Genomic DNA, 27,657 nt, shown 5'->3' with positions numbered 1-27,657 from the left:
GTCTGTGACAATCTGATTGCCAATTTAAAAAGTTGGAAGTGGAGCTGTGGTAGAATACTAGCCTTGAGCACAAAAGCTAAGGGGCAGTGCTCAGGTCCTGACTTCAAGCCTCAGGACCAGCACACACATGAAAATTATGTAATTTTAAGTAACAGTCTTATGTTGAACCAATTGGTTATTCTAGCCACTTGGAGCAGGGGAGAGGAACCCTTTTTCTGCCACAGACTATTTGTGTATTTGTAACTTCATTCATGGCCATACATTCGGGCAGCTGTACAGAAGCACATGCCTGGCCCATCCTGGATCAAATGATTTCTACAGCCTTGCATGGCCCGAGGCTGGATGTTCCCCAGGCTTGATTCAAAGGATGTTAAAACAGCTGGAAGTATGGCTCTTAAGCTCCCTGAAGTCCGGTGTCCTGCTTTTCCATGCACAGCTACATACTCAGGGAGACAGCCTGGCTGAACCCAGGACCAGCAGTTACCCCAAACCTTCTCTTTGTAGTCAAGTCTTAACATGCACATAAAACACCCAACCCATAATTCTGTGAAAGGAGGGCACAGAGTCACAAGCGTAGGGCATTTGTCTCACCTGATTATATATGTTGTATTTGTTGACATGGTTTTCATGAAAAATCAGCTTGAGAAACTGCCCTACTGCATCCACATAAACAGACTTCAGTTCTCGGGCTTTGCAACCAGTCTTTTCATTGTCACAGAGAGAGACATAGCTAAAACAAAAAACACAGAGGAAGAATAGGTTGAAGACAAAAATGCAGCTTTTCCTACTGGACCTGACGAGTTTAAATAAAAGCCTGGGAACTGCCTCCAAAGTCAAATTCTAGTCTATGGTCTTGTTATGGGAGTGGGATTTGAACTCAGGGCTACACACTTGATTAGCAAGCACTCTACCACTTGAGCCAGGCCACAGCTTCTTTTTTCTTTCAGTTTCTCAGGTGGGGTCTTACAGACTTCTGCCTGGGCTGGAGTCGGTTTGCAATCCTCCTATCTCTGCCTTCTAAGTAACTGGGATTATAGGCTTGTGCCACCGTGCCTAATTCATATTCTTGAGAAAAGCTCTCTACTTGCAAAGCAGTTGAACGCTAGAATTGGCAGATTTGACAGGGCCTTCTTTGTGCCAGACATATGGCGCCATGCTAGGAATGGCAAAGAGGACCAGGACGGGAGCCCCGAGGGAGATGTGGTCACATTAACCATTAACAGTGTGTACATTTTAAATTCTATTCTTACCCAAGTCTGCGAAATCGCTCTGCTTGGTATGGCGCAAAATATTCCGGCAAGCTTTCACTAATGTAGAACTCGATCTTACTGGCGATCATGTACTGGTGGGCTAGTAACTGCAGTTTTCGTATTTGACATCTCTCCACCATCTGAAGAACAATTTCTTGTGGGAACTGGCAGAATCTGTAAGCCAACGCACACATCCTTGTTTTCCTGAGAGAAGCCGACAGCTTCCGGCCGCCATGCGTGGGTAGCGGCATCTGGAGCAGGGGGCAGAGGGTCCCCAGGAGATGATGGCAGTCGGCTCCCATCTCTTGTGCTTTTCAGAGGTACAGCTGAGGCCTGGACCCGCCAGCTGCCTGGCACAAACCTTGCTTTTGGCAACGAGACAGATGTTGGAGGGGAACCTGAAGGTATTATTGGCACGTGTGGGTCAGTCTTAGGAGCCTGGACCAGCGCGCACAGACAGGCCAAGGAACCTGGGAAGCACCTGCTTCCAGTGCTGGGCTAGCATTTTGGGACCACCTGCTGTGCTTGCTTGGGCTGGGGGAACCTAGGCTCCAGCATGTGGGGCTCCTACCCATGGAGGATCGGCCCACGGTATGCACCGAGGCATGTGGGGCTCCTACCCACGGAGGATCAGCCCACGGTACGCACCGAGGCACGTGGAGTCTATCCATGGAGGAACACCCCACAGTATTCACCGAGGCACGTGGGGCTCCTACCCACACAGGAATGCCCCACGGTACGCACCGAGGCACGTGGGGCTCCTACCCACGCAGGAACGCCCCACGGTACGCACTGACTGTGTGCAGGCTGGAACAGCACAGCAGTCACGGGACACTGGTGAACACGCCCATGCAGTGTGGCCCCGGGAGGACCGTGCTGAGGGGCCGGGAGAGGAGAGGCACTGTGCGTGGGACAGGGCAGTCAGGAAAGGCCTCACCCATGTCACTGTGACTGACACGTAGAGGTGCGAGTTGTAGGTTTTTCCCTTGTTCTCTGGCTCTGGGCTCTCCGAGTCTGCGGTCCTGAGGACAGCACAGCAGGGACTTTCCACCCCCACAAAGCCCCTCTGCATCTCTCCCAGCCAGTGACAAGCACTCTGGGCTCCAGGACAGGGCATCACAGCTTGTCCCAGGGCGCTGGTTGACTTGTCTTCCCTTGCCTTCCTGTGAGGGGTGTGGCCATAGGGAAGGAGACCCTCATCAACAGCCCTGACCTTCCTCTGGGAGTATGATGTACCCTTCAGGAGGCTGCGTCAATGCACCAGAGTGCCATGTCAGGGCTATTTTGTTATTTACAAACATCATCAAAAAATGGTCCCTGTGTTCTCTGTAAGAACCTTCCAGCGGCACACAGTCACTGAGGAAATGTAGCCAGCACTGACCTCTGCTGAATGGAAGGGCTGCAGGGTGACCTTAATGTGCTGGGTTTGAACCCAGAACCTTGCATGTGGGAGGCAAAGGGCTCCGCCAGTGGGCTATTATATTAGCTTTTGGCCTTTCTGAGACTGGGTCTTGCTTCACAACCCAGGCTATCACTGTGGACTAAGATGTGTGTCGGCAGGCATGCCTCCAGAGGGCTGGGATTACAGGCACACACCCTCTCCTCTTCTTATACCGTTTCCAGAGTGTGGGCTCATCTTGTAAGGGAAATAGGATCATCAGACTTTCTTGGAAAACAAAAAGCCATTGGGATGTGTAACACGGAAGCACAATTTGACAATCCTGTGGCTTATGGCATCAAAGTTACAGCAATAGCCGAGTCAGGTGAAAGGAAGTCACATGACACGGTCTCCCTGCCTCCCCTTCCCCCCACTCCAGCTTTACCTTGGTGACCTCCATCCACTGACGGTGGGTGCGTGGATCATTAGTTCCCGGGCACTGAAGCCGTCTTCGTGTCCAGAAGAGCTGACCACTACGAATCCAATCTTGTGGGGCATTCTGCACACCTGGGCTGTATAAGAGCAAGGGGCACTTTCTTTAAAGGAATTCGCTAACCTAATGTTGAAAGTGCTAGTTCATGCATGCCTAATGTACACAGAAGTTCACAAAGACTTCAGAATCGTCCATCACTTTTCATAAATATAGTTCTACTTGAGGTAGAATGTACCTTGATTTTCCAAAGTATCTGTTCAAAGTTTGGCTTGGGCTGTGAACTGACTCATGTCCCCAAAGATGTTCAGTCCCTACTGTGGCACATGTGAATGTGAACATATTTGAAAACAGGGCCCTCGCAGGTGTGATCCAGTGAAAATGAAGTGCTAAGGGTGGGCCCGTTCCAATGTGGCTGGTGTCCTTCTAAGAAGGGGAAGAGGAAGGGCGCAGTTCAGAGGGAAGACACTTGACTGGCATGTGTGAGGCTCTAGGTTTAATCTCCAGAAAACAAAAACCAACCAAACAAAAGGCAGAAACTGGAGCCAAGAGGAATGCCAGGGGCTTCTGTAAGCCTCCTCTAGAGCCCGCAGCGAGGGATGCCCGGCTGGCACCTGGACTTCAGCCTTCCAGTACCAGTTTGTGATACTTTGTGATGACAAAAACCAAGTTTTTTTGCTAGGTTACAAATAGCAAGTTTTTCTGCATTCGTTAGGAAAGTAATAGAGCCAGTGTGTAAACTAGTAGCCAATGACAGGAGGGGTGGGGGAACTCAGCCACAAGTGTAACAGTGATTGATCACTAGTATAACAAGAATTGATCACTAGGGTAACAGCAACTTATCCACTAGGGTGAGTGATTGCTATATGAAAATGACAGGTTCATCAAGTGCAAACTTGATGACTGCAGGGACTGGATGACTGGGTGAGAATGCATTTAAAATACTACTAGGAGGTGAGCATTGGTGGCTGACACCTGGAACACTAGCTACTCGAGGCTGAGGTCTGAGGCTTGCCGTCTGAAGCTAGCCTTGGCAGGAAAGTCAGTGAGACTCTTACCTCCAATAACCTACTAAAACAGCTGGAAGTGGAGCTGTGGCTCAAGTGGTAGACAGCTAGTCGTGCGCAAAAGAAGTGCAGGACAGAGCCCAGGCCCTGAAATCAAGCCTTAGGACTGGTAACAAACAACAACCCACTAGGAAAACACAGTGTTGGTAGAAGTATATCCATATACGGGAGACTGAGAATAGTGTTGATAGTTCTCACCTTGTACAAAAATGAACTCCAAATAGATCAAAGATCTGAACGTAAGACAAAAAAAGCTGAAACTTCCTCACCAGACACTACCCTGAAAGTGAACTATACAACTTGTGAGTGGGGATGGGAGGGAAAAACTGGGGAAGAGTGAGGGAAGGCGTGACACTGTCCAAACACAAATGTAATTATTACGTGACTTATGAAACTGTAACCCCTCTGTACATCACGTTTATAATAACAACAAAAACTTTAAAAATAAGCCATGTAATATCAGTACTTAAAAAAAAAGGAAAGGGTGAAACTGCTCGAGGCAAACATAGGGAGCATTCTTGAAGGTACATATATCATTTTTCTGACCAGAACCCCAATTCCTCAGAAAACAAGAATAAGAACTGGAAAACGAGACTACATCAAATTAAGAAGCCTCTGTACATCAAAGGCAACAATCCCTGGAACCAAAAGAAAACCTATAGACTAGGAAAAAATTTTTGATGGCTAGCTAAACATGAACAGGGGAAGAAATCCAACTGGGCAAATGACAGGCAGTTCTCAAAAGAAGCACAAATAAACACATGAAGAAATGTTCTCTGTCAGCTGTAAAGGAAATGCAAAGCAAAACAGCACTGAAGTTCCCTCTCACCTCAGTCCGACTGGCCACCACCAAGAAAACAAGCAAAGTCTGGGTAGGGGAGGGCCTCCTGCACTGTGAGTGGGAATGTAAACTAACCACTGTGGAAATCAGTGTAGAGGTTCCTGAGAAAACTAGAAACAGAGCTAAGATATGATCCAGTTGCACCACTCCTGGTATAAATCCAAAGGAAGGCGAATCACCCCACCACCATGTTTATTCTTAGCAGGCAAAATACTGAGTGAGCCCAGGTGCCCATCAACTGATGAAGGGATGAAGGAAATGTGGTAAATGTACACAATGGAGTGCTATTCAGTATACAAAAGAATGAAATGATGTCCTCTGTACAGTTAGACCAACATTGCCTGTTCTCTCTCATGTGTGGAATCTAGTTCTTCAAAGGGACAGGGGGTTGGAGCGGCTCTAGTGGTAGAGCACCACCCAATAAGGGAAAGCAAGTGTCAGATAGAGAATCTGAGTCTCAGTCTTGGACAACAACAACAAAAGAGTGACAAGAAGGCAAAACAGGGTCTTCTGGGGGGGGGGGTGTCCCTGCAGGAGGGGGGGAGTGAAAGGCGAGTGATGGGGATACACATGGTTGAAGTAGTTTCTATACATGCATGAGAACAGAACATGAAAACCTTAAAGAAAATTTTAAAGTGGAGAAGTGCAGATGAAGTGAGTTTGATCCAAGTACAGTTGTCATGTACAGAAACATCATGATGAAATGCCTTTGTTCAATTAGTGGTTGCTAATTAAAGACTCTCCTCCCTCCAAACTCCCCTCACACAAGGAAGAATTCACTGCAACAAAAATGCCAGAATGTAGAGAGTGGGAAAAGAACACCCTGAGTCAGTTTTCCGTGTTGTGACTTTTGGAGACCTACTCTGACTGCAGCTGGACATGGGCATGTGGAGGACAGGCAGGGACATCTACTTCTGTGGCCTGGCACCACGCTGTCCTTGCTGCAAACAGCACCACACGCTGACTTTCCTCTGGTCACTCGTCGGGCCTCTGGCCTGCCCATCCACTCAGGCCCTGACATACATGGGTATGCTCCTGGGCTGGATCAGAGCATGAATCTCATGCCCCTGCCCAGTAAGAGGCTCTCATGGGCATACACGTTTGTGGCCCAGATGATTCTGTGTCAGGGCTCTGCAGAAGAAGGGGCTGCCGGGGCCATCTGTGGCAGAGGCTCCCCTCTGGCTGAGGGCAGTGGAACTGATAGGCGGGGGCCACTTGTGAGGCCTCTGATGGCCTGCACCACTCCCAGACTCCCCGTTATTTTTCAGTTACCAGCCAATCAAAGCCCTGCTGAGCAAGCCATTGGAGCAAGGTTAAATCACATAGAAAGCAAAACCAAACCACCTGTCACTAAGTCAGAGGAAAAAACCCAAACCACCTGTTGCTAAGTCAGAAGATTAAAAAGAATCCATTAGAAATGTCTCTGAGATAAAACACACTCGTAATTAGAATCCTCTTTCGGAGGTCTGATGAAGCCTGGCTCGTTTTAACATGCCCGGTGCATAAGTGCCGTCTTTCTCCAGCTCAGGGACCCTGAGGAGGAGCACTTCCATAAACCAATGACTGGCTGGAACTTGCTAATGTTTCTTGAAATGTAAGAGTAAAAAAGCATTTAAAACAGAACAACAAGCAAAGTTATATCTTATGCAAAATACAGTAGAGGAAAACTCAGCTAAACAAACCCAGAAGTTAACAAAAAGCAAGTACAAAGCCAATGTTGAGTGACATAAGGCCTTGTCTACCCTCAGTGACGTCTGCACCCCAGGAACGGCACAGCTTTCCCTCATCTGCAAGGTCACTCGGGCTAGGAGCCTGGAGCTGACCTCCCCCCACTTGGCCACACCCACCCTTACCAGCCAAAGCCATATGGTGTGCCAGGCTGTACTAGATACAGTCCTTCTACCTTCTCTGAGCCCTTTTTGTCTTGAATTCTAATGCTCAGCCAAACTGAACCTCAAGCTCACAGGTAGCATCCTTGCACACAGAAGTTCTCATTCCTCGGATCACCTTTTAAAGGCAGTGTCTTGTCAAACTCTGCCTACCATGGCAATGGCTTTTGTTCTCAGGCAGCTAGGTTCATGTACCAATCAAAATATTCATTACACTGGACATTTACGTCCAAATACAGATGTGTCTCTGCAGCTGCCCCCAATAAATTCTAAAGTATTCACCCTGAAGACCTGCGAGGATGACTGGCCACCATGGATGTGTGTGTGAGTGTGAGTACTGGGGCCTGAGTGCTGTCCAGCTTTTTTGCTCAAGGCTGGCTTCTAACAGTTGAGCCACAGGTCCACTTCCAGCTTTTTGCCAATTAACTGGAGATAAGAAGTCTTATGGACTTTTCTGTCCAGGTTGGCTTGGAACTGAGATCCTCAGATCTCAGCCTCCTGAGCAGCCAGGATGACAGGTGGGAGCCACCAGCCCTGGGCTCCAGTGTGGTACTGACATCTGAAAAGCATCCCCAAGGGCCCAGAGTCTTCCGTCCCTGGGCGTGCTCTTCACACACATCCTATCACACGGGACACTTGCAGGGCTCTAGAGTGTGATGAGGGCATCCTGCCAGCTGGCCTTCCCCAGGGCATCGGGATCCAGGCTCCCCCCGAAGTGCCATCACTCTTCTCCCTGGCCATGCTTGGTTCTCGCACCGGACTAAGCTGAACTAAAACGCCACAGTAGCAACTTCCAGAGACTTTGTTACACCGTCACGGAACTAAAACTGTTTCCAGTTAAAGAAACAAGTGTCAGTATTAAATAGCGATGGGGGGCGGGGTAAGGCAATCCTAACCGACGGGAAGGCTTCAGAGAAACCTCAAAGAAAAACCAAGTCAGAGTGGAGCCTTCCACAGGTTCTGGAAGCTGGTCCCCGTCAGCGAGGCGTGCGCTGCAGGGCAGGGGGCTGGGCACCGCATCCAACGCCGGGCAGCGGCGCCCGGCGGGGGAGGCCGCTGGGCGGGGCAGGGCGGGGCGGCCGGGGCGGGCAGCGCCGGGCCCCGCACGGCCGCCGGGCCGCGCCGCCGGAGGCCCCGGCGGGCCCGCCGATCTCCCGATCGCCGCGGAACGCAGACGCCCGCCGCCCCTCGGGTACCTGCTCAGCACCGACGACTCCGGCGGAAGTGCGGGCGCTGCAGGAGCGCGGCGGGCGGGCAGCCCTCCGATGACCTCCGCCCTCTCGGGCTCAGGGGACGCCTCCGCCGCCGCCCCGGGCCGCCCGCACCCCGAGGCCGCCGCGGCGGCGGTGGCAGCCGAGGAGCAGCCCGGGCCACCTCCGCCCACCGCCCGGGCCGCGGCCGTGCTCTCATGACAACTGGGCCGGCCCGGGCCTCTGCGCCTGCGCGCCTCCACGCCCGTACCTGCGCACGCGCGCAGCTCCTCCCTCCCGAGCTGCGCCTGCGCAAGGTTAGCGGGCGTTCCGAGCTGCGCCTGCGCACGGGGAGTGTGTTCCGGGCCGCGCCAGCGCTTGACGGGGATAGGCGCGCGGGTTCAGGTCCCGGTCGGCCCGGCGCTCGGTGCCGCGCCTGCCGCCGCCGCGCCGCCATGTGCGCGGTGCTCCGTCAGCCCAAGGCCGTCCGGATCCGCGCCCTGCACAGCTCGCGGAAGTTCGGCGTGGCGGCGCGGAGCTACGAGGAACTGCTGCGCAAGGGCTGCCTCCGCTTCCAGGTCGGCCGCGGGGCTCCGGGAGCGGGCGGCGGGCGCTGGGGCGGCGTCCGGGCGCGGGGCCGCGGGGCTCCGGGAGCGGGCGGGCGGGCGGCGCTGGGGCGGCGTCCGGGCGCGGGGCCGCGGGGCTCCGGGAGCGGGCGGCGGGCGGCGCTGGGGCGGCGTCCGGGCGCGGGGCCGCGGGGCTCCCCCGCCACCGCCCGCGCCCTCCGCACCCCCGGTTCGGGGTGGGGTTCCTGCCGAGGCGCCCGCGCGGGCGTGCGGCTCTGTGGCCCGGCCAGCACTCACCCCCTTCTCCGAGCCGGGCGCCGAGGTCGCCGCCGCCCCGGGCAGAGGCCTGCGCCCCTCCGCAGACAGCGGAGTCCAGCGCCCCCCTCCCCCCCCCCCCCCCCCCGTCCTCCCCAGGTCCCGGTGCCCGGCTCCCGCCTGTGCCTGTACGAGGACGGCACGGAGGTGACCGAAGACTACTTCCCCGGCATCCCCGACGACGCCGAGCTCCTGCTGCTCACCGCCGGCCAGACCTGGCAGGGCTGTAAGTGCAGAGCCTTTGGCGAGGAGGCCGCGGTGTGGAGGCCCGCGGGCTGGAGCCGCAGCCCGGCGGAGGCTGAGAGGAAGCCCCTGGCCATGTTACTGACAAGGACAGCGGGAGCGTCAGGGCTGCCTTGGAACAGGCTCTCCACGCGTGTTTGCGCAGACACGTCCCCTGGCTAATGCAGGTGGCTGTCATCCTGGGTGCTGGCTTTGGCAGGTGGCTCTTTAAGGGCGTCTGTGCTGGAGGCCCGATGAGAAATCGTTCAGAAGCAGCTGGACGGCAAGTTCTGCACCTCGTGCGCCGTCCTCTGGGAGGGCGTTGGGCTCTTGTGCAAAGGAGGCATTGCTGCAGGAGGTGGATCTGGGCCACAGGAAGGACTGTGAGCTCAGAGATGGGGAAATCATCTGATGGAGGGCAGAGGGGGAGCTGAAGGGTGGAGTTCTGCATAGCCACAGGCTGAGGCTCCCCTGTCGGAAGGGACATGGGCTGGAGTGCCTCCTGAGTGGGTTACAAGCCCCTGTTCTTGGTGGGCCTCTGAGAAGCAAGTCACCACAAGGCACCTGGGCTGACCCTGTGGAGGTGGATCTGGACCAAAATGCCAACAGAGGATGCATGCTGCTCTATCCATCTCCATTGCTGTCTCTGTCTTCTATCATCCTCCCTCCCTGAGGCCACTAATCCTTTCCTGGGTGCCTCTGTTTCTCTCTCTGTTTCTCTCTCTCTCTCTCTCTGCCTCTTTTTCTCTCTCTTTCTCTCGTTCTCCAGTCCTGGGCCTTGAACTCAGGGCCTGGGCTCTGTCCTTGAGCTTCTCTGTGCCACAGCGCCACTTCCTGCTTTTTCTGCTTATGTGGTTTATGTGGTGCTGAGGAATCGAACCCAGGGCTTCATGCATGCTAGGCAAGCACTCTACCACTGAGCCATATTCCCAGCCCAGTATATTTGTTTTCTAAAGATTTAAAAATGGTGATAGGTTTGTGGAATGTTGCCAAGATAGCTGGAATGCACAAATTATCACCTGACATAATTGTAGTTCAGCTTCAGTACTAGGAAGTGGACAGCCTTGCAGCGTGTGGATTGCTCGGTGCCATTCATAGAACCAGCGCTGCAGGCAGGTGAGGCTCTCCCACCTGAGCCCCCTGACACCGCCCCATTATAGCCTTGTAGGGTTTTTTGCTACTGCTTTTGAGGTCCTTAGGACCCTGGTTTCACTGGATATTAAGTGCTTGCTGGGAGATTGCACTACTGTTGGAGGTGTGGAGTGGCTCCCAGGAGAGGGGGAAGAGGGGTGGGAGGCCTCAAGGAGGGGTGGACAAAGCCGAGGGTGGGGCAGGTGTGCCTGGGTTGGGCAGGTGTGCCTGGGTGGTGCTGGTGTTCTCTAGGGCACCCTCCCTGACTGGAGGAGGCCAGAGCAGCAGACTTGGGGTCACATGGCTGGAGATGGCAGGCCAGGAAGAGGGCTGGTGGCGTGGAGTGCCTTGCAGTCCTGCAGGCTGGGTGGGGGACCTCTGTTCCTGACCAAGGTTCTGTTTGTTTCCTGCTGGCGGCAGATGTGAGTGACCTGGGCCGCTTCCTCAGCATCTTTCAGGAGCCACACTCAGCAGTCATCCAGGCAGCCCGGCAGCTGCTGGCCGATGAGCAGGCTCCGCTGCGGCAGAAGCTCCTGGCTGACCTGCTGCACAATGCCAGCCAGAACATTGCCGCCGAGACCCGGGAACAGGACCCCCCCTGGTTTGAAGGTGCGTGGTGGGAGTGGGCTGGGGAGGCCTACCTCAGCGGTGGCCCTGGAGAAACGACATCCACATCAGGTCCCCTCCGATTCTCAGCTGGGCTGGTGGAGTCAGGACAGGTTCTCACTGACAGCCTGGGCCGCAGGGCCTGAGCCAGAAAGGACTTGAGGGTGGGGGTCGCCTGGTGCTTCTGGCTGGCCTTGGTATTTTCATTATTGTTTAAAAAGCTGTGGTAATGCAGGTAACACCAAATTCACATTTTAATCTTTTCTGGTGGTGGTGAAGGAGACTGAGTCTATGCTTCCCCTAATAATTGGCCCTTGATTTCCCCTGATGGTTTCCCTAGATGGTTTGCTCTTTTACTAGGTTTAAGTGTCCTCATCTGGTTTGCTTTCCTTATTTATAACACCTTTTTTAGGTTTAATTGCATACACCTTATATTGTTTCCGCTTATGTAAGGTTTGTGCTAGCTGCATTTGGGGCTGCTGGACTTTGAGACAGGAATCTACCTGCAGTCCCCTGGCTCTCCAATAAAGAGTCATAATTTGACCTCTGAAGTAGTGGCTTCTCTGTCTCTCATGACTGAGTTTCTTTACATCAGTAGTGGGGTTTGAACTCGGGGCCTCCCACTTGTAGGCTGGTGCTCTACCACTTGAGTCATGTGTGAACACTACTGCTAGGCCACCCTTGCTTTATAGGTAAGGTCTTAGTTTTCAGCCAGGTGAGCCTTGTACTGCAGACTGTCTACTTAATGTCTCCTGAAGCTGGTCTTGCAGAGGTTTACTGCTACGTGTGGCTTATTGAGATGGGGTCTTGCTAACTTTTTGCCTAGGCTGGCTTCAAACCTGGATCCTCCCTTGCTCTGTCTTTGGAGTAGATGGGATTACTGCCATGAGCCACTCTGTCCAACCACCTTCACCATTTCTAAGAACATTGTTTCGGTATCTGTATAGAATTGGTCCAGGCCCCCTCAGAATACCAAAGTCCACAGGTTTAGGTGAGTCCCGTATAGACTGTGGTGGTGCTCAGGCGACCTCATGTGTGTATTGTTAATGATCCAAATAAACTGTGGTTGCTATATAAATAGTTGTTATGCGGCTTTCAGAAAGTGACAAAAAAAATGTACCTATATAGTAGATTTACAGTCTGGTTAGCAGAATCTCCTTGGGGGACTGAGTTTGCACTGAGCTTGTAGGTGTATAGGTACATAGCCCGGGGCCACTGAGTCTGTTAGAAATGAGGTTCCTGGATTTGTCTGCCTGGACTGACTTTGAACATGGATTCGGATCCCAACCTCCCGAGCAGCCAGGCTCATGGGTGGGAGCCATCGCTGTCTGGCTCCCGCCCCTTATTTCCCTTATGAGTGGAGTCATGCAGTTTTTGTCCCTTGGTGATGGCTTGTCATGCAGCAAGCTGTCCTCAGGTTCGGCCATGTCCTGTCAGGATGTTCTTCCTTGTGGGGGGCCTGCTCCACTGCCTGCATAGAGCACACTTTATCACTTAGCCTCTGAGAGTTGGTGAGGACCTGGGAGGCTGTAGCCATCCTGGGAAAGGAAGGCTGGGGGAGAAGCCAGGAGTATTTGAGGTGCTCCAAAGCAAAACCCACACAAGACCCTGCATGCCGCTTTCAGGTGTTCCTCCAGATGCAGTAGTCTGACCCCCATGTCCTGCCCCATCCCCACCCAGGCTGCCCCGTGGGCTCAGGGCATCTTCCTCCCTTGTAGGCTTGGAATCCCGATTCAGGAATAAGTGTGGCTACCTGAGGCACAGCTGTGAGAGCCGGATCCGGGGCTACCTGAGAGAGGTAAGCTCATACGGTGGCCAGGTCTTCTGCGTGGGCTCTGGGCCCAGGATGGGTGGCATTTGGTGAGCTGCCACCCCTCTACTGCTGTGCCTGTGTGGCCACTGACCGAAGCCTGCAGAGGGCAGCGAGAGACGGCCTCTGACCGCTGCCTCAGCAGCACCAGAATCCGGGCTGCGTCCTGACTGGCTGTGAGCCCTGGCCTGCGCATTTCATCCGTTACAGAGGTGCCCCAGCCCGTGAATGTCTTTGTCTGCCGACTGGCAGCCCGTTGTGATGTGAGCCAACCCCAAGTACGGAGGCTCCTCATTCTCTTTCTCCTCCATTCTCTCTGACGGATGCCTTCACAGATGGACTGTGGCCTCTTCCTCAGCTTTTGCTCATTTTTATCTGTGGGGCACAATGTGGCCCTCAGAGGTGCCCAGGGCTGAGGGCTGCTTTGCTGCTGGTGCTTTGTGGAGATCCCTCTTGGCCCTGAGCACTGGCTCTTGAGTAGCGAGTCACCAGCAGGCTCGTGTGGGGCAGACTGGAAACCCCAGCACAGCTGTTCTTCACATCAAGGCCTGCTGCCCTGACAACCTCTGTCACGCTCCATGCATGATGCCTGGGCTTCCTACAAGTGCAGAGTGGAAGGCGAGTCTCCATGGCGGGAGAGGCAGGCCTGTGTTTGAGGATGAGGTGTCTGTCACCAGGGAGGTCCTGGCCGTGAGGCCTTGCACCCACTGCACCTATCTCCATTCGGCCTCCTCTTATCCCCTAGGCAGGACAGAGGTGGCTCTGGGGCAGCAGCTTGTATCGGCGGGGCTTCCTGTCCCCGTAGGCATATCTGCCAGCCGGAGCCCAGGCATTGACAGAGCTGGTGGACTCTGTCCCTCTGCCTTTCATTGATGTGTCATCCTTGTGGTGTGGTTGGAAGAGATTCGGAGGCTGTCCTGTTCCTTGTCTTACACCTCTGCTTTGAAGCTTGGGCAAAACATTAGTTCCTGTGGAAGCAAGACGTGCTGTGCTGTGCTGTGCTGTGCTGTGCTGTGCGGAGGTTCCTGGGTGCAGAGCCCTGCCTGGCTGCTTGGCCTGCAGCATTGCTGCCTCCCCAGGGCCTCCTGGGCTCTCAGCCATGTCTCACTGGCGTGTTCTTCAGATCTGGTTCACAACTTGTGTTGATCCTGTGCTGACGTCCTGTGTCTGCCCACCTGCCTGTCGCTCTGCTGGGGAGGGGAAGTACCTGTTCAGTGTCCTCACCTGTGCTTCAGTGTGTGAGGTGCTGTGCGGGAGACTGGCACTGTGGTCCTGGCCTTGCGGGTTTCTTTCTGGTGGCAAGTGTCAGGGGAGACTGGACATGCTTGCTGTGATGAGTCATCTGTGAGCCAGAGGGCCAGGCAGCTGGAGCCGCAGCCCTTTCTCTCATGGCTAGTCTTTGCTCTCAGACCTTTTCCCTCTGCAGAGGTAGAGCAGTTCTGCTTTTCACTGCTGGCTGCTGGCCGCCTCTCAGTTCCTCCTGCATTAGCTGTGAGCGGCTGCAGAGATGTCTCCCCAGAAGGGCCTGTCCTGTCCCTAAGCCCTCCACACATGGCTAGGTTCATGACATTCAAAAGTGTGGCACAACTGTGAATGTTCTGCTGTCTCCTGTGTTTCTCCATCAAGAGGTTCTGTGGCTGCCTCTGTCCTGGTGTTTTCCTAGCCTAGCTGACTGTAGGCACATGGACTGCCTGTGTCCCAGTGTTTCCTAACCTAGCTGACTGTAGGCACATGGACTGCTTGTGTCCCAGTGTTTTCCTAGCCTAGCTGACTCTGGGCACATGGACTGCCTGTGTCCCAGTGTTTCCTAACCTAGCTGACTGTAGGCACAAGGCCTGCGTGTGTCCCAGTGTTTCCTAACCTAGCTAACTGTAGGCACATGGACTGCCTGTGTCCCAGTGTTTCCTAGCCTAGCTGACTGTAGGCACAAGGCCTGCCTGTGTCCCAGTGTTTCCTGACATAGTTGATTATAGGCACATGGACTGCCTGTGTCCCAGTGTTTTCCTAGCCTAGCTGACTGTAGGCACAAGGCCTGCCTGTGTCCCAGTGTTTCCTAGCCTAGCTGACTGTAGGCACAAGGCCTGCCTGTGTCCTGGGTTAGCTAGCTGACTGTGGGTTACTGACCGGCGCCAGCACTCTCCCTCGGGTACATGGGCTCCTCCCCTCACCCCTGCTTGCCTGACCATGGGGAAGCAGCGGTGACCGCTGATTGTGTAAAATCAATCTTTTTTTTGAGAGAGAGACTTGCTATGTACGCTAGGCCAGCCTTGAACTCTGGATCCTCCTGCCTCTGCCTCTCTAGTGCTGGGATTACAGGCATGCACCTCCATGCTCAGCTTGATCTCTTTTAATCCTTTCCTGCCTAATGTGCAGCATTATTACTCAGGGGCCCTAGAGGTTTCTCAGGATGGTATAGGTGAGCCGTGCCAGACCACCTGACTACTTAGGCAGAGTCTGGATCCCTAGCTAGAGGGAGAGTCCCTGAGGGCCTTGAATAGGAGGCAGCCGTGGGCTTCAGGGCATTTCCCAGGCTCAGCAGTGCCCTTGGCCCCTCCAGGTGAGCGCTTACGCCTCGGTGCTGGGTGGAGAAGCACAAGAGGAATACAGGCGGATCCTGGATGCCATGGGCCAGAAGCTTAAAGATCTGCGGTACCATGGCAGCTACTTCGACCGCAAAGCCCCAGCTGGAGTCCGACTCTGCACACCAGAAGGCTGGTTCTCCTGCCAGGTGAGCCGAGGACCCTTTATCCTGGGGTCACCCAGGTGGATGTGCACTGCCCTCCTGGGGTGTGGCTGGGAGGATATTCAGATATTGGCCTAGAAGGTTTGGGTCTCACATTCAAAGTGGGCACAGAGGTGAGGCCGGTGGTGTGATCACAGGGCCGTGGGAGCACTAACAGGAGCAGATAGGAGGCCAGTGGTAGGATGCTGGTGGTATGGTCTCAGGAGCACTGACAGGAGCAGGTAGGAGGCTGGTGGTAGGATGCTGGTGGTGTGGTCTTGGGAGCATTGACAGGAGCAGATAGGAGGCCGGTGGTGTGGTCTTGGGAGCACTAACAGGAGCAGATAGGAGGCCAGTGGTAGGATGCCTGTGGTGTGGTCTCGGGAGCACTGACAGGAGCAGATAGGAGGCCGATGGTGTGGTCTCGGGAGTACGGGCAGGAGCCGGTGGGTTTCCCCAGTAAGGACACGCTAGGCGAGGCTAGTCCCATCTCTGGGATAGTGACAGCAGCCTGCCTGTCCCCTGGATGGGGGAATACAAAGCCAGGGTAGTGAATGGGGAAAGGGGAACAATTCCAGAGACAGAAAAATATGTAATCTCTCAAACAGCACATGACTATTTTGTTTTGAATAGGGTCTCTTAACGTAGCCCAGTCTGGCTGCTTTGAGCTCTGCTCCTTTTGACTCTACCTCCTCCCTGCTGGGATTACAGGTGCGCCCACCATGCATGGCTCAAAGAGACTACCCCCATGGGACCTGCCACCCAGTAAGCCTGTCTGTGGGTGGCAGTGAGCAGTGAGGGCCTCGAGTGTCCTTCCTGACCTCTGTCCTTTCAGGGCCCTTTCGACCTGGATGGCTGCACCTCCAAGCACTCCATCAACCCCTATGGCAGCAGGGAGAGTCGAGTCCTCTTCAGCACATGGAATCTGGATCACGTGTAAGTGCGCATGGGCCTGGACTTCAGGTTCACACACTGGAAGAGCAGTTCTCCAGGCCTGTCCTTACTGAGGGTGTGTGACTATCTCACTGGTAGCCGTTGGTGCTGCCTGTGTGGTTCTGGCTGGAAGCCCTAGGTATTGTGCATGGGGAAGGGATGGCTGGACAGATGCTCTTCTGCCGCTGTCCAGTGCTTGGTGCTGACCTGTTCCTCTTAGCTCAGAGCTCAGGGTTGGGCCCCTGGCTGCCCAGGGCTGGGCTGTCAGTGGCTGTGGGCACTTGGTGGAGCGGAAGAGCCGGGAAGGGAAGCTCTGGCAGTTGTGGCGTGTTGGGGGCATGCTGCAGGAGGATGCTCTCAGCCAGCTGTGAGCTCCTGCTGAGCTAGCACAGGGTAGAGAGTCCTTGGACAGTGTAGTCTTTGCTGTTGGGGTTTTTGTTTTGAACTCAGGGTTTAATGGCTGGGTTGGCACTCCCCACTCAGAGAACACTTCTGAAGCAGGATAGATTAGGGAAAGGCAGGAATGCAAAAACAGAGTAAAGCGAATACAGGAGAATGATCTTCACTCATCAACTTGCTTAAGATTGAGGGACCAAAGTTGTTTTAGGAGAAAATGAGGCAGGGCAGACTAGTGAAAATAAGGCAGAAACACTACTTAGAAATACAGGAGCCCCGTCGTCTTTGTTTTAACCCTGTGCTACTTCATAAGATACAGTATTAGCATAAGGAGAAAAAAAAGCAAGAGCAGCTTTATCCAGCTGACCTTGTCTGCTGGCCCCAAGAACACATGTGCTCAGAAAACTGAGAAAGGACCTGGTAAAAACAACATGTGTTCTGGAGAAGCAAATACTTGGAAAAATGGCTTCTCCCAGCACAGAGTGCTGATTACCAAAGGATAAACATCTGTGGCAGGATCTTGATCTCGAGGATAAATACCAGACTTAAAATACATGGCAGAATGTATTCTTTCCTAGAAGGGATGCCCAAACATGGTGGTCCTATATATAAAGTACAGGTTAGTCTCAGAAACCCTGAGCCCAAGTAGTAAAGATAAACACTTCTCTGCATAACTTTAAGTCAGACCCTGCCTTTATCATAGAAGTGCCCCTGATGTCAAAGAGTTCTGTGTCTCTCCCTTTGAGACCACCCACACTGTGTTAGAGTGGGCTTCTGCCCTTCTGCTTGCCTGTCTGTCTGCTTGCCTACTTGCTTACTCAGTCAATAAAGCTCTGCCACGTTTTCGTACCATTATGACTTGTCCAGAAATTCTTGCTCTGTAAGACCCTAAGAGACCCAACTTTTAGAGGGAAACTTCATAAACATTATCACCCCAGGGATACTTCCAGCCTAGTTTTTTGTGGTTTATATTTGGAGCTGAGATCTTAGGTTTTTCTGCCTAGGTGGGCTTCATCTTACAGTCCTCTGGATCTCTGCCTCCCTGCCAGAGGGCAGGGTTACAGTGTGAGCCAAGGGTACCAGCATGTGATTTTTTTGTTAGTCATGGCCTTCTGTCTCTTGTCTGAGACTTTGATTTTGCCCTGGAATGTTAAATCACTGGGTCTCTTCGTTCTGCATCTGACCACGGTAGCCATTCAGTAAATATTTGTTGACTACTTTGTTGCATGTTCTACTCTGAGTTTTCTTTTCATGTGTCAGTTGTTCTGGTCTCTGTGCTTGCTGTTGATCTGCCTGGTTTCTTAAGGCTGTTCTGCACAGAATGCTTATGCTTCATCTCCACAGCGTCACCTACTTCTCTACTCCCAGCGCTTCCGGTGTCTCACTTCCTTTGGAGGGCAGGTGAAGGGTGGTCGCTGCCCCGTCTGCTCTGGGTTCCTAGGCCCACTGCCCTTTGGCATCTGCTCCTGTTGGCTTTCTGAGTTCTGTCTTTTTAGTGGTAGTTTCAAATTTTTTTTTTCTTGGAAAGTGATGCACATGTAGGCCTGGGTCTTCATTTCTGTTCTGACGGGCTTGTGTTCTCTGCTCTGTGGCAGGTTTTCTTTGGGGTTGGAGAGTGGTTATGAAGCTCCTCCAGGCCCTCATGGGCGTGGCTGGCCTAGTCCTGCTCTCCTGTGCCATGCCCCTCCACCTTTTCGCTCTGTGCTGCTGCCCTCTTCTGGTTGACTTGCTGCATGGACTGAGTTGTGTCCCCAGTTTCACACTGAGTCTGTTCCCCAGTGTGATGTACCTGGAGAGATCCCTTGGGAGGTAATGAAGGTATGTGGTCACGAGGTGGGGGGCAGATCCAGCAGGACTGATGTCCTTACAATGGGGGAGGGGAAGGAGTCTCCTCCCCTTTGGGATACCATAGCAAGCTGGCCACCCACAAACCAGAAGGCGTGCTGACCTGACCAACAGACCATGCTGCACCTTCACCTTGGACTCACCTACACACATACTTCGTTTTGGTTTGAGACCAGGACTCAGACCTTGGTATCTGATGGCTTTCACTCACTGGCTGGTGCTCTACCACCTAGGCCAAGCCTCCATTTCCTTCACATACATTTTATTGTGGCAGCAGAGAGCCAGCACTCTTCTGTGGGCTTGGCAGTTGTCTGGCTTCAGTGTGTGTGCTCTATCCAGTGTTATTTCCTATTCAGAAGGGCTTTTAGCAGTCTTTTCAAAATAAGTCTGATTTTCTTTTTTTTTTTTTGATGTTACTGTTTTAATAGCTTCATTTAGGTGTAGTTTACATGTCATAAAATTTACTCATTGGAAGAATACATTTATCAGATTTTTTTTCTCTTTTTTTTTATTGTGAAAATACCATACAGAGGGGTTATAATTACATGGGTGAGATAATAAGTACATTTCTTATCAAGCATTGTTGCCTCCTATAAGTCTGATTTTTCAAGGCCAGCCCTGGCAGAGGTTAGCAGTCATTGGCAAGCTGAGTGTTGCGGTGTGTGTGCTGGTGGTCCCAGCTGTGCTGGAGGTGTAGGGGTTCGGCCCTGAGCACAAGCTCGGGACTACCTGAAAAAGCAGGAGAGGCCCTGGGACGCAGCGCGCCTGCCGGGCAAGCTTCAGGCCCTGACGCTTTGAAACAAGTTAGGCTAATTTGCTTTTCATTATTTTCATTTCTTTTTTTATCTTTAATCATCCCTTTTCAGTACATTTAAAGGGCATCTACGTGGTTGTGCTTGTGTCTGCATGGTTGTGTGGCGGCTCAAGGGTCTAGCAGGCACCTGACCCCTGGAGGTGACCACAAAGCCCTTACAGTGCCCTGCTGGGCATGCAGGGGCAGGGGTCACCACACAGGACGGTGTGACTTAGGTGTGGGCCTTGGGTCAGACAGTGTGACTGGCCAGCCTCACGAAGTTCATACTTCCTGTAGAAAGGATGAGGCTTGTGGTCATGGAGGCTTGGCCTGCCTAGTGGCATTGTGTGCTTGTGTGGTACCCCTGTCTGCCCAGGGAGGGAGGACGGGCTCCACAGCTGGACTTTGCCCTGGTGCTCCTCCCTGGGCTAGCTTTGAGGCTGCGCCACACAAAAGTAGAGCTCTGTGTGGCCGGTTTCACAGGCAGTGGTCTTCTATTCCTCACTGAGCTGGAGGGTCTCAGGGACCCAGAAACCCTGTGGGTAGTGTGAGAGGTGAGGGTCCTGTGGTTGTGTAGGAGGTGAGGGTCCTGTGGCTGGTGTTGGAGGTGAGGGCTCTGTGGCTAGTGTTGGAGGTGAGGGCTCTGTGGGTGGTGTAGGAGGTGAGGGTCCTGTGGGTGGTGTTGGAGGTGAGGGCTCCCTGGGAGGTGTTGGAGGTGAGGGCTCTGTGTCTGGTGTTGGAGGTGAGGGCTCTGTATCTGGTGTTGGAGGTGAGGGCTCTGTGGGTGGTGTTGGAGGTGAGGGTCCTGTGGTTGTGTAGGAGGTGAGGGCTCTGTGGGTGGTGTTGGAGGTGAGGGCTCTGTGGGTGGTGTTGGAGGTGAGGGTCCTGTGGTTGTGTAGGAGGTGAGGGCTCTGTGGCTGGTGTTGAAGGTGAGGGCTCTGTGGCTGGTGTTGGAGGTGAGGGTCCTGTGTCTGGTGTTGGAGGTGAGTGGCTGGTGTTGGAGGTGAGGGCTCTGTGGCTGGTGTTGGAGGTGAGGGTCCCGTGTCTGGTGTTGGAGGTGAGTGGCTGGTGTTGGAGGTGAAGGCTCCGTGGCTGGTGTTGGAGGTGAGGGCTCCATGGCTGGTGTTGGAGGTGAGGGTCCCGTGTCTGGTGTTGGAGGTGAGGGCTCCGTGTCTGGTGTTGGAGGTGAGGGCTCCGTGGCTGGTGTAGGAGGTGAGGGCTCCGTGGCTGGTGTTGGAGGTGAGGGCTCCGTGGCTGGTGTTGGAGGTGAGGGCTCTGTGGCTGGTGTAGGAGGTGAGGGTCCTGTGGGTGGTGTTGGAGGTGAGGGCTCCGTGGGTGGTGTTGGAGGTGAGGGCTCTGTGGCTGGTGTAGGAGGTGAGGGTCCTGTGGGTGGTGTTGGAGGTGAGGGCTCCGTGGGTGGTGTTGGAGGTGAGGGGTCTGTGTCTGGTGTTGGAGGTGAGGGCTCTGTGTCTGGTGTTGGAGGTGAGGGCTTTGTGTCTGGTGTTGGAGGTGAGGGCTCTGTGGGTGGTGTTGGAGGTGAGGGTCCCGTAGCTGGTGTAGGAGGTGAGGATCCTGTGGTTGTGTAGGAGGTGAGGGTCCTGTGGCTGGTGTTGGAGGTGAGGGTCCCGTAGCTGGTGTAGGAGGTGAGGATCCTGTGGTTGTGTAGGAGGTGAGGGTCCTGTGGCTGGTGTTGGAGGTGAGGGTCCCGTGGCTGGTGTAGGAGGTGAGGATCCTGTGGTTGTGTAGGAGGTGAGGGTCCTGTGGCTGGTGTTGGAGGTGAGGGTCTTGTGGCAGGTGTAGGAGGTGTGAGGGTCTTGTGGCAGGTGTTGGAAGTGGTTCTGTCAGTGCTCACCTCCTGACGTCTTCATGCAGTGGTCTTGTAATCTATTCCCAGTGGATGCCTTGCTTTGTGGTTCTGAAGCGGGCCCAGCTGTTCCTGTGTCACATCAGTGCTGTTGATTTGGAGCTGGTGCCTGGGCAGGACGCAGGCCTAGAGTCTGGAAATGGCAGGAACCCGGTGTGATGACAGTGGCTGTCTCAGCCCTGGCACGTGGGGGGATTTCTAGTTTGAGGCCAGTTTTGGCAAGACCTTGTCTCAAGATAAAGTTTGACAAAGGACTGAGGACAACTCAGTGGTAGAGCCCTGGTTCAGTCTCAAGCACCACACAGACTAATACGGGAACCACACGCAGAGTGCCCCTCCCTGAGCTCAGGTGTGGCATGTGACACCAGCAAAGAGGACACAGCTAGGGGCGCAGTGCTGCACACTGGGGTCTGCCTTTGGACTGCAGCCAGGCTGTGGGAGGCACGTGGCCCAGCTCCTGTGGATGTAGGACTGCGGGGGCCAAGGACCCAGCCCTGGGTGGTCCAGAAAAGCAGCAGAGTGAGGCAGGCAGGCGGGAGGAGAGCAGGCAGGCCGGCAGGAAGGCAAGAGGAGGGCGGCATCTCATGCCTCCTGAAGGGGCATTGATGGTTGATATGGTGAGGCTTCCCTTCCTTCTCCTCCAAGCCCTGGGCCAGGTCCCCCTCTCCAGTGCTTCCCGGGGCCCTGTCCAGCCCTGCTGCGGGCCTCCTGCTGCCTGGGCTGCTCTGCAGCCCACACACGTGCCACTTCTCGGTCCCTGAGGTGTTTGAAACAGTGAAACACTGCAAGCAGAATCACACACAGAAGTAGTAAGGTCAGAGCCTTTGCCAATGCCCCTAGGAAGCCAGCGGAGGCATGCCTTAGAGAGCGGGGACTTCAGCTTTACTAGTAAGAGCTCTGTTCTTAAAGCGTCCATGTTACTGTGTACATCTACATATAGATGAAAAGAGACAACCACAAGCCACATTGTGGATAGTGGGTAATTGTGAAGGAAGGCAATATACTTCTTTTTGTTTGTTGTCAGTGAATTTAGGGTCTGGGTGCTGTCCCTGAGTTGTTTGCTCAAAGCTAGCTCTCTACCATTTGAACCGCACTCCACTTCTGGCTTTTGGGTGTTTAATTAGAGGTAAGAGTCTCATGGACTTTCCTGCCCAGGCTGGTTTTGAGCCACCATCTTCAGATCTCAGCCTCCTGAGCAGCTCAGGTTATAGGCGTGAGCCACTGTGCCTGGCTGGGGATGAATGTTTTTCCCCTGTATTTTCCGCATTCAAACAGTGCCCACAGATCAGGCTTTAACATGCAAGGTGAACGTGGCTTGCATGGGCTCTGCTCAGAGGTCCTGTGACGATGAAGAACAGCGTCTTAGCTCTGCCAGAGGCTCAGCGACTCCCGTTTTACTGCCACCTGGCTCTTCTGGGATGTTTCCAGCTGTGGTTCCTTCTGCAGTGGGCCTTCTGTAGTGAGGCCTTACCATGCGAATCTCTGGGCTCAGAGGAGGCGTGCCCAGTCCCTGTGGCCGGTCAGAGCGCCCCAGGGGCAGTGGCACCGTGACCGCAGAGGGATGGTCTCCACCCGGGCTTTGCAGGATAGAGAAGAAGCGCACCGTTGTGCCCACGCTGGCTGAAGCACTCCAGGAGCGGGGCGGACGGGAGGTGGACTGGGAGTACTTCTATGGCCTGCTCTTCACCTTGGAGAACCTGAAATTAGTACACATCGCCTGCCACAAGAAAACCATCCACAAACTCCAGTGTGACCACAGCAGGATCTACAGAGCTGGGACTGGGCCCAGGAGGCGGCGGCGGCCAGCTCGGAAACGCCGGTGAGGGCCGGCCTTCCGTGTGTGGGGCCTGTGCAGACCTGTGACAGGCCATCTCATCACTTCAGTAGTTCCTGGGAAAAACTTACGAAATCTTCCCTTCAGGGGCAATCAGTACATTTCTCAGTCTGGTTCCCACGTCCTCTGACAGCCCAACGTCCAAGGGCAGCTCTGGGGTGCACTCCCGGTGGTCAGGGCAGTGGTCTAGAACTCAGGGGCCTTCTCCCCGATACAGCTGTGCTGCGTGCCCCTGTGAAGGACCTCCACATCCCTGAGCACCGGGGCTGAGCTTGCTGAGTGGCATGAGGGCCTCGATTCTCTGCTGCTCCCTGCTCCACTGCTAGATTGCTTAGAATAGCATCACGGCAGAAATGTTCTAGATCTCTCAGTGGGAATAGCTGATTGTGGCATTGTGTTGAGCCATGCGGAATCCTGTTTTTATAGCTAAAAAATGGGTTGGATACATTTAATTTCATGGTTCAACCAAATACATGCTTATAAAGCAAAGATGTAGCAGCTTTACACATTGGCGTGCCAGTTCTTCCTATTGCGTGTGGAAACAGCTGTGGAGTGCTTGAGCCCTAGCTCTGTGCCTGTGTCTGCCTGTACTGGGTTTGAACTCAGGGCTGTGTGCTTGCTGGCGGTACAGAAACCCTAGTCCCTTGGTTTTTTAAGTCGTGAGGGGCATGCCACATAAGGAGCTGGGCAGGGGTGGGATCCGAGTACAACGACTAATTTCCTACGTCATGTACTGTATTGAACATTTTTTCAAGAAACGATTATAACATTTCATTGTGTTTTTAAAGCCATACATTTTGTAATACTTAGATTTTTATTTTCATTATGTAATCAGAAAAATAAAGTGTCCAAAACAGACATGTCAAAGTTTGCATTCATTGAATGGTATAAAAATCAGAGTAGGGGGGCCGGGAAGGTGGCTCGGGTAGTTTGCCTTGCATGCATGAGACCCTGGGTTTGATTCCTCAGCATCACATAAGCAGAAAAAGCTGGAAGTGGCGCTGTGGCTCTAGAGGTAGAGTGCTAGCTTTGACCTGAAGAGCTGTGGGACAGCACCCAGGCCCAGAGTTCAGGCCCTATGACCGACCAAAAAAAAAAAGAAGGGCAGAGGTCAATGGTTGACTGAGTCCTGCTTCCTGAAGCCTCAGCCAGCAGCTGGGTGGAGCTCTTGAAAGTTCCCGCCTCCCTGCCTCACCTGTGTCTCTTCATGTGATTTTGTCAGGACCAGCCTTTCCTTCCCTCTCAAACACCACACCAGGGCCTCTGCCCTGCCCTCTGCTGGAGCTTCCCGTTACTGAGCCTTGTGAAGGTCTCGCCCCTCCTCCCCACTCCCTGAGCCTGGCTTGTGAGATCCAGGCACAAGCTTGTGCAGAAAAACCGAGCTTTGGGCCAGGGCTGCAGGCCGGCTGGGCTGGGACCTTGCCTTGTTTGCTCTGGGGGCCTCAGCCGGACGGAGCAGGGGTTACAGGTGAGGGGTAAACCTCCAGACAGGGACGGGAGTGGGTAGCTTGGGCATGCCCATGTTGGATAACAGGCATGTGCCTGAGTCTGCGAGCCAGCCAGCATGCACACACAGAGAAAGTGATTTTCTCAGCAGTAGAGGCCTGTTGAGCTTGTTTCCACAGCTCAAGAGCTGCCCCGGGCAGATTGAGCTTTGACTGCTCATGCTCCCTTGCACTGAACCGAGAACCCAAGAAGCAGCTGCCTTAGATTCCCTACCCAGGGGCTCCAGGACTCACTTTGCTGTGTATAAACCCGCCCCCCCCCCCCGGCCCTTTGTCACTCGTGGGGCCTAAGGCCTGAAATCTGGGTCTGGGCACTGTCCCTCAGTCTTCAGCTCAAGGCTATTGCTCTACCACTTGAGCCACAGCGCTTCTTTTTCTGCTTAGGTGGTGCTGAGGATTCACACCCAGGGCCTCATGCATGCAAGGTAAGCACTCTACACTGAGCCTCCTTCCCAGCCCTGTATAACCCTTTTGTTAGGATAAATTCCTTACAGCTTATGTGGCTTTGGCCTATGTAAGCTTTGTGCTAGCTGCATTCGAGGCTGCTGGTCCTTGAGACAGAAGTCCATCCGCAGTCCTCTGGCTCTCCAAGACTCCCAATTTGGCCTCCTAAGTGGTGTCTTTTCTGTTTCCCGAGATGGAGTTCCCTAATATTTGCTCTGGAGCCAGGCATTGGAGGCCATGTGGCTTCCAGAAGACGGTCTTCCAGTCCGCTCTTCTGGCCAGTCCTCGGGATGTGGCATATCTAGCACATTCTAAGGTCATTCTTGAGGACTGCAAGCAAGGAAGGTTCACGTGAGCATGGAGCACGCCCGCAGGATGTGAAAGCAGAGCGTGTGGGGGTGGGGCACTACTTCGGCTGGTCGCAGCCTCAGCCGTGGGTTGCTGATGGCACGAGCTGGCATGGTCTTGCAGGCTTCTCTGCTGGCCTGTGCCATGCTCTCTCCAGTCCAGTGAGTCCGACCTTGAGATCCCAGCCTTCCCGTACCCTAGCAAGGTGGAGGCAGAGGCCAGAGGAGAGGAGAGCTCTTGGAGGAGCCAACGCTCCTGGAGGCCACCATAGAACAGGCCAGGCATATTGAGGCTTGGGGAAAGGCTGACAGGAGTGAACAGAGGGGTCAGAAGCCAGACTAGACTGCAGTTAGAGTAAAGGGCTGTTTGAATCGCCAGTGAGGACCGGGGGAGAGGGGGCCTTCTTCAGAATAGCCTGTCTGCGGGGGTGGAGGCCTCAGGTGCCCTGCCCCACAGTGGGTGGGAGCAGGAAGGTCCTCACAAGGCGCCCAGACCTAATGACTGGCCTTCAATAGCATTCAGCACATGGCTGTGCTGAGCTTCCTGGCTGGCCGGGGGGTGAGTGAGGTGGGGTGGGAGGGGGAGGTCTCTGCAGCTCCCTGGGGATACCGGGAAGCTTGTGCTTGGCCTCATCAGGCCCTCCTGCTGGTGCCAACAGTGTTCATGGTTTGCTGTGTGTCGGGACTTGGTGAGTGGGGTCCAGGTTCGCTGTGGCCATGTCCCAGCGTCAGGGAGAACAGGAGGCATTCACTGGTCTGTCCTGGCATGTGTCCCGTGAAAGTATGCAGTGTTCACTACTGATACTTCACACACATTTGTGAGATGACTGTTACCCCAGACAGAAAAGTGCAGTGCAACTGCTTCACAACCACTGCGTTTAATGTCCGCTATACTGAGGTTTTGGTTCTGAGTCGCCACACTGCCATCGGAGCTGTCTGAGTACACACAGGGTCACGTCAGTCCCTCTGCCCCTCCTGTGCTATTTTGATTGGACGTTTGTGCTCCTAGGGGACCTGGCCGGGGACCAGGGACTTAGGTCTGTTGTCTCAACACTAGGGGAGTCCAGACGGGATCCTCTGACAAGGTGACACTTCCGCCCGCTTCCTAGGGCTGGTTCTGGAGATGCCACATGCCCGGACACACCTGGTAGTGTCTGTGAGCGCAGGCTGGGGTGGCCCCCAAAGGCATTGAGCTCCTCTTCCCTTTTTGGTGGGAATCTTCTGTAGGCATGGTGGGGTGTGGGGGGAGTTCGGCATCTCAAAGCTGCGTGCCGAGTTCCGCAGACAGGACTGATAACCCTGACAGAGTTCTCCACTCTGAGAAGCCATCACCTTGCTCACAAGAGGACTTGGACAAGCAACAGCTTCCAATGATAGACAATTAGTCAATGACAGGATTATTGATCAGTTAAGGGAAAGATCACTAGAGAAAAATTTACCTGCAGGGAGAGTGGGTTTCTTTTTCATATTAGTGTGAATTCAGGGCAGGTGCTCTACCACTTGAGTCATGCCTCCAGCCCTTTTGGCTTGTTTTTTAATACTCTTATGCTCTAAATGCTGTGCCAGCCCAGACCATGGTTTTCCTGTTTACACCTCCCAGGTAACTGGGATGACAGGACAAGCACACTCCACAACATCTAGCTTTCTTACTGGCTGAGATGGGGGTCTCCACAATTGGCCTCAAACCAAACGTGGATCCTTCCCATCTCTACCTCTTGCGTAGCTAGGATTACAGGCGTGAGCCAGTGTATCTGGCCTGATTACAGTTTCTGAGCAGTGAGAGTTGGGGAGTCTCTGCTTCCAGAGCACTTGGACATCTTGCTCCCACTCAACCTGGGTGTGCCTCGGAGGACAGTGCCCAGCCACGCATGCTCCCCCTGCGTGTCAGGAGGTCTTTATAACTGGCCTGCACTTATCTGGGGATCCAGGCTCCTTCCTCTTGCATAGCTGGTGTCAGGCAGGGGTCTGCCCTCCTGTCCGAGGGCTCTGCAAAGCAAGGAGGGGGCTGGGGATGATCTTCCAGATGGGAGTCCAGGGGGACTGAACACCTGGAGCAGGGAGAGCACACTCCTCGCTGGACAGCTGCCTCCCCATGAGAGCAGGGAAGCGGCCATGCCAGAGCCTGCCCCAGGGTCCCAGCCTACAGCGGGATTCATTTCCTCCCTGGACTCACAAACACTGAAGACCGGAGGTAGATTTTAGAGGAATCTAAAGCTTCA

At 54.1% G+C, this 27,657-nt stretch overlaps 2 protein-coding genes across 6 annotated transcripts in view; one reads left to right on the top strand and one right to left on the bottom strand.

Moving 5' to 3' along the window:
- The window catches only part of Cep104 (centrosomal protein 104), a 28,852-nt gene extending 20,607 nt beyond the window's left edge, over positions 1 to 8,245 (bottom strand). For both annotated transcript variants that reach the window (XM_042702023.1, XM_042702024.1), the window contains exons 1-4: positions 8,112 to 8,245; positions 3,074 to 3,200; positions 1,251 to 1,424; positions 592 to 730 (exon numbers count right to left, since the gene is read on the bottom strand). In XM_042702023.1, coding sequence (XP_042557957.1) covers positions 592 to 730; positions 1,251 to 1,424; positions 3,074 to 3,186 — 426 coding nt within the window. In that variant the 5' untranslated portion in view covers positions 3,187 to 3,200; positions 8,112 to 8,245. The remainder of the gene's footprint in view (positions 1 to 591; positions 731 to 1,250; positions 1,425 to 3,073; positions 3,201 to 8,111) is intronic.
- Positions 8,246 to 8,412: 167 nt separating this feature from the next.
- Dffb (DNA fragmentation factor subunit beta) lies at positions 8,413 to 24,000 on the top strand. 4 transcript variants are annotated; one of them, XR_006151137.1, is made up of 8 exons: positions 8,413 to 8,683; positions 9,086 to 9,212; positions 10,760 to 10,948; positions 12,664 to 12,743; positions 15,313 to 15,483; positions 16,313 to 16,413; positions 18,402 to 18,624; positions 22,894 to 22,980. XR_006151137.1 is itself a non-coding variant. In XM_042702025.1 (7 exons), exons 1-7 carry the CDS (start codon positions 8,561 to 8,563, stop codon positions 22,651 to 22,653), a joined length of 861 nt encoding a protein of 286 aa, XP_042557959.1. In that variant the 5' UTR covers positions 8,416 to 8,560; the 3' UTR covers positions 22,654 to 22,980. The 4 variants fall into 4 exon arrangements, 2 of the variants coding, with proteins under 2 accessions (XP_042557959.1, XP_042557960.1); XR_006151136.1 differs by lacking the exon at positions 22,894 to 22,980 and adding an exon at positions 22,584 to 22,660; XM_042702025.1 differs by lacking the exon at positions 18,402 to 18,624 and having other exon boundaries at positions 8,416 to 8,683; positions 22,584 to 22,980.
- Positions 24,001 to 27,657: the final 3,657 nt, after the last annotated feature.

Source organism: Dipodomys spectabilis, unplaced genomic scaffold (assembly GCF_019054845.1).
Source record: "Dipodomys spectabilis isolate Male_0828 unplaced genomic scaffold, ASM1905484v1 ptg000299l, whole genome shotgun sequence".
Lineage (NCBI taxonomy): Eukaryota > Metazoa > Chordata > Mammalia > Rodentia > Heteromyidae > Dipodomys > Dipodomys spectabilis.
The sequence above is the reverse complement of the archived record's forward strand: the minus strand, read 5'-3'. Positions and strand labels throughout refer to the sequence as shown.